Genomic DNA, 5,722 nt, shown 5'->3' on the forward strand with positions numbered 1-5,722 from the left:
TTATTTTTAAAATCTATTGAATGAGCCATCTGTTTCCAGCTGATACCTGAGGTGCAGCCTTGTACTATTACATTATACTCATTTGTTAAATTCTTTTTAAAAAAAGAAATTATTGCATCTAACAGTGGAAACATTGTAAAGATGTTTGGCACATATAGCTAAATAGTATCCAGATAATTTATACCATATTTTAGATCAGCTATAACATCAGCTATATAACTGAGAGAAATCCCCGTTGGGCGGGAATTTGCACGAGCTGGGACCAAACCCTGGCCTGAGAGGTCATACCCTTTCCTAGCTGTTCTGGGAGAGGCAATTTCTGGTAAGAGCTCTCCCTATGGCCCCCTTCATCTCACTGTTCCTCAGGGTGTAGACAAGTGGGTTGAGCAATGGGGTTCCCAATGTGTACACCAGTGAGATGAACGGATCTTGCTTGGGGTGGTAGTGGGAGCTGGGGCGCAGGTACATGAAGGCACAGAAGCCGTACTGCAGCAGGACCACAGTGAGGTGGGAGCAGCAGGTGGAGACGGCCCGGTGGCGGCCAGCCGCTGAGCGGATTGTGAGCACAGTGGCCACAATGAAGGCGTAGGAGGTGGTGATAAGGAAGAAGGGCACAGCTATGGCTAGTGTGGCTGCCACCAGCACTGACTGCTCATGGATGCGGCTCTCGGAACAAACAAGACACATCACTGGTGGCACATCACAGAAAAAGTGCTCGATACTTCGAACCTGGCAAAATGGCAGAGAGAAAATAAAGGCCACCAGTTGTAAGGACAGGAACAAGCCAACGACTACAGAGGCCACAACCAAGCAGACACAGAGAGTTAAAGTGATGATGAGAGGATACTGCAAAGGGCGGCGAATAGCAACGTACCGGTCATAGGCCATGGCAGCCAAGAGCAAGCAGTCGGCACTGCCAAGTCCAATGAAGAGCACCATCTGAGTGGCACAGCCCAGGAGAGTGATGGTCTTCTCTGACTGCAGGACGTTGGCCAGGATGTGGGGCACCACCACAGCCGTGTAGCATATTTCTACTCCTGAGAGGCTGCCCAGGAAATAGTACATGGGTGTGCGTAGGCGGGCTTCTGTCTGGATGGCCACCACAACGAGGACATTCCCGGCGATGGCCAGTGTATAAGCCAGGCTGACCCCAAGGAACAACAGGACACGCAGCTCTGGGGGCGAGGGATAGGCCAGGAACACAAACTCCATCCACGCCGAGCGATTTCCCCAGGTCATTGAGCTAACAGCTTATCTCTGCCAAGAGTTACAAAGAAAGAAGAATGTATCAGACTGACAATACATTAGTTCACACTCTCAGCCCTGATGTCATCCAATCAGGGCTGGAGCTAGAAACTAGAGGAATTAGGACTATTTCTCTTTGTTCATCCCCCTTTACTGAGTCTCTTCACAGAAATAGCTACAACTTAATATCTAACTGCCAAGAATTGAGCTAAATTGTATAACTTTTTGAGGAAAAGAAGCAGAAGAAGTTTATTTTTCAAAGCTATTTTTGGTAGAAGTGGAATGAAAATTAAATTATTATGACATTTCACAGGGAAATGTCAAGGAATTCTTGACAGCAGGTGGCATTAAATTGAGAGCAGGAAGCTATTCATTCATTCCTTCATTCATCCATATATTTATTTGGTATTGACTCAGGGGTATGTGGATATAACACTGAAAAGCTAGTGATATGATGGAAAATAAAGAAAAAAAAATGATGCCCATAGGCAAAAAGCTGACATGGCCTGCGACTGACAGTGTTGGGAATAAACATCAGAAAACAAAGCCTCTATATGTCTGGGTTCTCCATCCATATCCAACCAGGGAGCCTTGTCGCAGGGCTTCTCCTGGCTCGAGGTGGGTGGTGTGGGATCTAAGAATCCATCCTGTGAGTTTGGGGATGAACAGAAAAGACTGAGCCAGTTTCCATTTATTTCTCCCTCTTCTACAAAGCGAAAGTGAAATCTAAGAAAAACCATCTAGCTTCCTTGAAGTTTCTAACAAAGAGACGTAACTCTCAAAGGGTATCCATTCCACTCCTTTCCCCAAACCAACTTATTCAGGAAAAGAGACAACATGTGACCTTGATTCAACTTGCCTGATTTTAATGTATACCATTTATTATGAGCTTTGAGGAAAATCTTGATCCAGAGGCACCACTCTAGGAAAAACCAGTCACATAAACCCAATGTAGTGTCCCAAGCATGGGGGGGAATGTGGTTAGAGACTGTCACAAGTATCAAGAAGACCTAGGGTGTGAAAGGCTCTGTTGTTTTTCCAACAACTAACAAGTGGTGTCCATTTCATTCTCTTTCTCATTTCTGAACTTCACTGATGCTTTGAATAATTTTTAATGTCACCGAGCATGTTCAAGATAGTGTTATAACATGGGGAGGGAGGATTATACTGAGTGAAGTAAGTTTTGGTATTAAATGATGTGGTTTGAGTAACCCCATCTCCTGACTCTGTTATGCTGGGCAATACATAATTTCTTTGAGTCCTTTTTTTTTTAATTTGAAAAATGGGTATAATAATTATGCTTAATTCTAAGGGTTGTAGTGAGGATTAAATGAGATTTTGAGGTTAAATATCTACTACAAAGCCTAGGTCATAGTAATAGCAACCTAATGATGGGTGACCATGATTATTGTTTATAAATTCAAGGGCAACCATCCTCCCTTGTTTATATCATCTCCCATATCCCCGAGTCTAATCTTGTACAAATTATAGACATTCAATATATGTTGCATGGATAAATATACTGTGAAAAACATGTCATTTACACTTTTTTTTTTCCATTTTCTCTTTTACTTTTAAGATTATTTCATAATCAAAACACTTGTTTAGGAGCCCTTATGGAAAACAATGTGATATCCAACATTTGAGCTGCACTGTGGAAAAATCCTGTCACTCAGAGACATAGTGTATAGAGGAACATAGCAGACATCCAAGGCTTCTCTTCCACCCATGTTATGACAGAAGGCTCTGCGATCTGTGTGATGATGATGACATCTGAGAACTTTATTATAGTCAGTCACACTAATGTCTTCTTAGCGGTGCTCTCCAGGAGCTACAATAAAATATTTGTAATGGAGTTATCTACAGGTCATGAATTCTTAGTGCTGGAAAGGACCTCAGTTCAGTCCTATGTCAGATACATGAATCGCCCATCTGTATCTGAACATCAGGTCACCTTCAAAGCCTAGAAAATCTCATTTCCTCCTGACTTGCTTGCTTCATTGTTGGACGACACCATTCTCTAAGAGCTTTTTCTCGTAATGGCTGAAACTTACCTTTGTGCAACCTCCACATACTTGTTCTGTTCTATACAATGGGGCCATTTCTGCATGAAACGCTTCAGGAGTTAAAGAGCTACTATCATGCAGTCCTCAATTTTCTTCCCAGTTTCCTTTTTGCTGTTCCTCACATGACATGGTGCTGGTGTGTCTCAAAAATTGAGCTCGGTAAAGCTGCCTCAGCCCTACACGTGTTCCTGTCTCAACTTTTCCTGTACATCGTACTTGCAGCCAGTTCATTCACTATTCCATGAAAGGAGCAGGTATTATCTTATGGAAACAAGAGAGAAGCAAACAAAAATTCAACTTTGTGTAATTAAGTATGCTGAGGAGAGGTCAAATTAATGAAATACTGAGAGAAATGTTACATCTATATATACATATATTTTTATTGCTATAAAAGAAAAGATATTTAAACATAAAAAAACTTAGCTTGGGAAATGCTCTCATTTTAAATACCTTACTTAAAATTGTACTGCATGGGGCAGATCACAGAAATGATCAGATAAAAAGAACTGGGTCTCACTTCTCTGTTCATTGGAAGTCTATTTCTTTAATCAAAATTGGATTAATTCACATGCTTCTGTTTGATTGTTCGAATGGTCTCCTCAGATGTGGATGGATATATAGCTCCCTGGATGCTCAAACTTTAAACGTAACTTTTTCATTTCCAAAGAAACACAACATCCTCCATCAATCCTCTAACATTGGTCCATTGCTCTCGTCTGTTGAGATGGACATTTAATACAATCTTCAATGTGTGACTCCACATCTTAACTATCCTTCCTGCAGTCACTCACATTTATTTTTTTATTAAGTGCCAAGCCCATATATAATGGTTATCAAAATTGCATAGTTGTGCCCAAGTGATTATATATCCTAATGAGAGAAACAGATGCTGTTAAAGAATCTGGCATGTATAAATATATATGTATGTGTATATATATATATGATATTATACACATTTATATATGTATATGCTACATATCCATATAATTACAACTGTGAGTAAATGCTGCAAAATATAGCGTGTTGTCAGATTGTGCAACATGGGGCTCTGGCACAGTTTATGATTAAGTTTATGAAAGAGCTTCCTAGAGGGAGGAATATTTAATCTTAGATCTGAAAAATAGAAGCTAACTAGGAGAAGCGAGATAGGTAGAGTAGTGGGTCCATATTGTGAACAGGTAAAACGGTGGATTTTGTGGTTCAAAGAGAGTGAAATACATTATATCAACATATTGTCAATTTGCTGTTCCAGGGTGTTACTAACTAACATAGTGTCAACTTGCTATTCCAAGTTGTTACTCTGTCATATTGCCTGTGACAGAGGCACAGTAAGGGCATTTTAGCATCATCCTCAGAAACCTGCCCCAGGTTGGTGTCTGTTCATTAATCCACACCCATCATAGTGCCTCCAAGTCACATCCTAAGTCACATCCTCATCTTCCTTCTTACTCCTCCAGCCAGACCAGCTTGAGATGGCAAAGGTGTTGTGAGAAATGTTTTCCATGTGCATTGTGGAAACACAGAAAGTCTAGACTGGAGCAATTTTCCAATATTCTAATTATCACCATGCAAAAAAAAAAAAAAAAAAAAAAAAAAAAAAAAAGGAGGACCATGGATATGGCAATAAGAGACCCACAGTAGAATCTCAGTCTATTATTGTCACCTGGACAGATTATCTTACATTAATTTCTCTTTCCTCAAGTTTAAAAGATGTAAATAATGATACCTGATGGAGTTGTGATAAGATTAAATTAGATGAAGTATTTAGAACCCTTCATTTGATGTACAAAACTTTTAAAATTGCGTAATAGATGTTAATTCTTCTCTCCTTTGAATCTTTTAAGGGGATGATGATAATACTTGCTTCATAGCGGAGGATTAAATGAGCTACCTTATGAGGAAAAGTTTTTTGTTATTAATCCTTAAGCTTTATCTGAATATATATTAGTCATTCCCCCAAATTTATATTTATATCCCTCAATATTAGACTGGGATTAGTAATTACCATTTTAACCTGAGGAATAGGCCTTCCAAGTGAATTCAGAGAAACACTGTAAGTAATGGGCTGACCTAGTTCTGAAATCCTGAAGTCTTTACTTGTGGCGCCATTAAGTGCTTTTCTAACCAGCATCAGTAAGTGCCTGGTATGTTGCTAGTCTTCAAGGAGGTAGAAAACACTTTCTCTTACTGTCAGCAGGAGAAGAAAGAGGGGCACACCGAGCCTGTCTTCTCAGTCACATTCATAAAAGACAGAACGTTGCAGGTGATGTCTGACTGCTCCGGTGGATGGAGAAAGGAGGAGCATGGGAGAGATGACCCAGTAGGACTGAGGCTATATTAACCTTCCCAAATTAAAGCCCATGGAAGGAGTAAGTTATTTTGCTATCTAGGGTCCTGCCTCATGAACTCCA

The 5,722-nt window shown here is 40.3% G+C and overlaps 1 protein-coding gene across 1 annotated transcript; it reads right to left on the minus strand.

Moving 5' to 3' along the window:
* Positions 1-294: 294 nt before the first annotated feature.
* On the minus strand, positions 295-1,212 carry LOC102520936 (olfactory receptor 10W1). The gene has a single exon (XM_006172967.1). The coding sequence runs from the start codon at positions 1,210-1,212 to the stop codon at positions 295-297; it is 918 nt and encodes a 305-aa protein (XP_006173029.1).
* Positions 1,213-5,722: the final 4,510 nt, after the last annotated feature.

The sequence above is a fragment of the Camelus ferus genome, chromosome 10 (assembly GCF_009834535.1).
Source record: "Camelus ferus isolate YT-003-E chromosome 10, BCGSAC_Cfer_1.0, whole genome shotgun sequence".
In the NCBI taxonomy this organism is placed as follows: Eukaryota; Metazoa; Chordata; class Mammalia; order Artiodactyla; family Camelidae; genus Camelus; species Camelus ferus.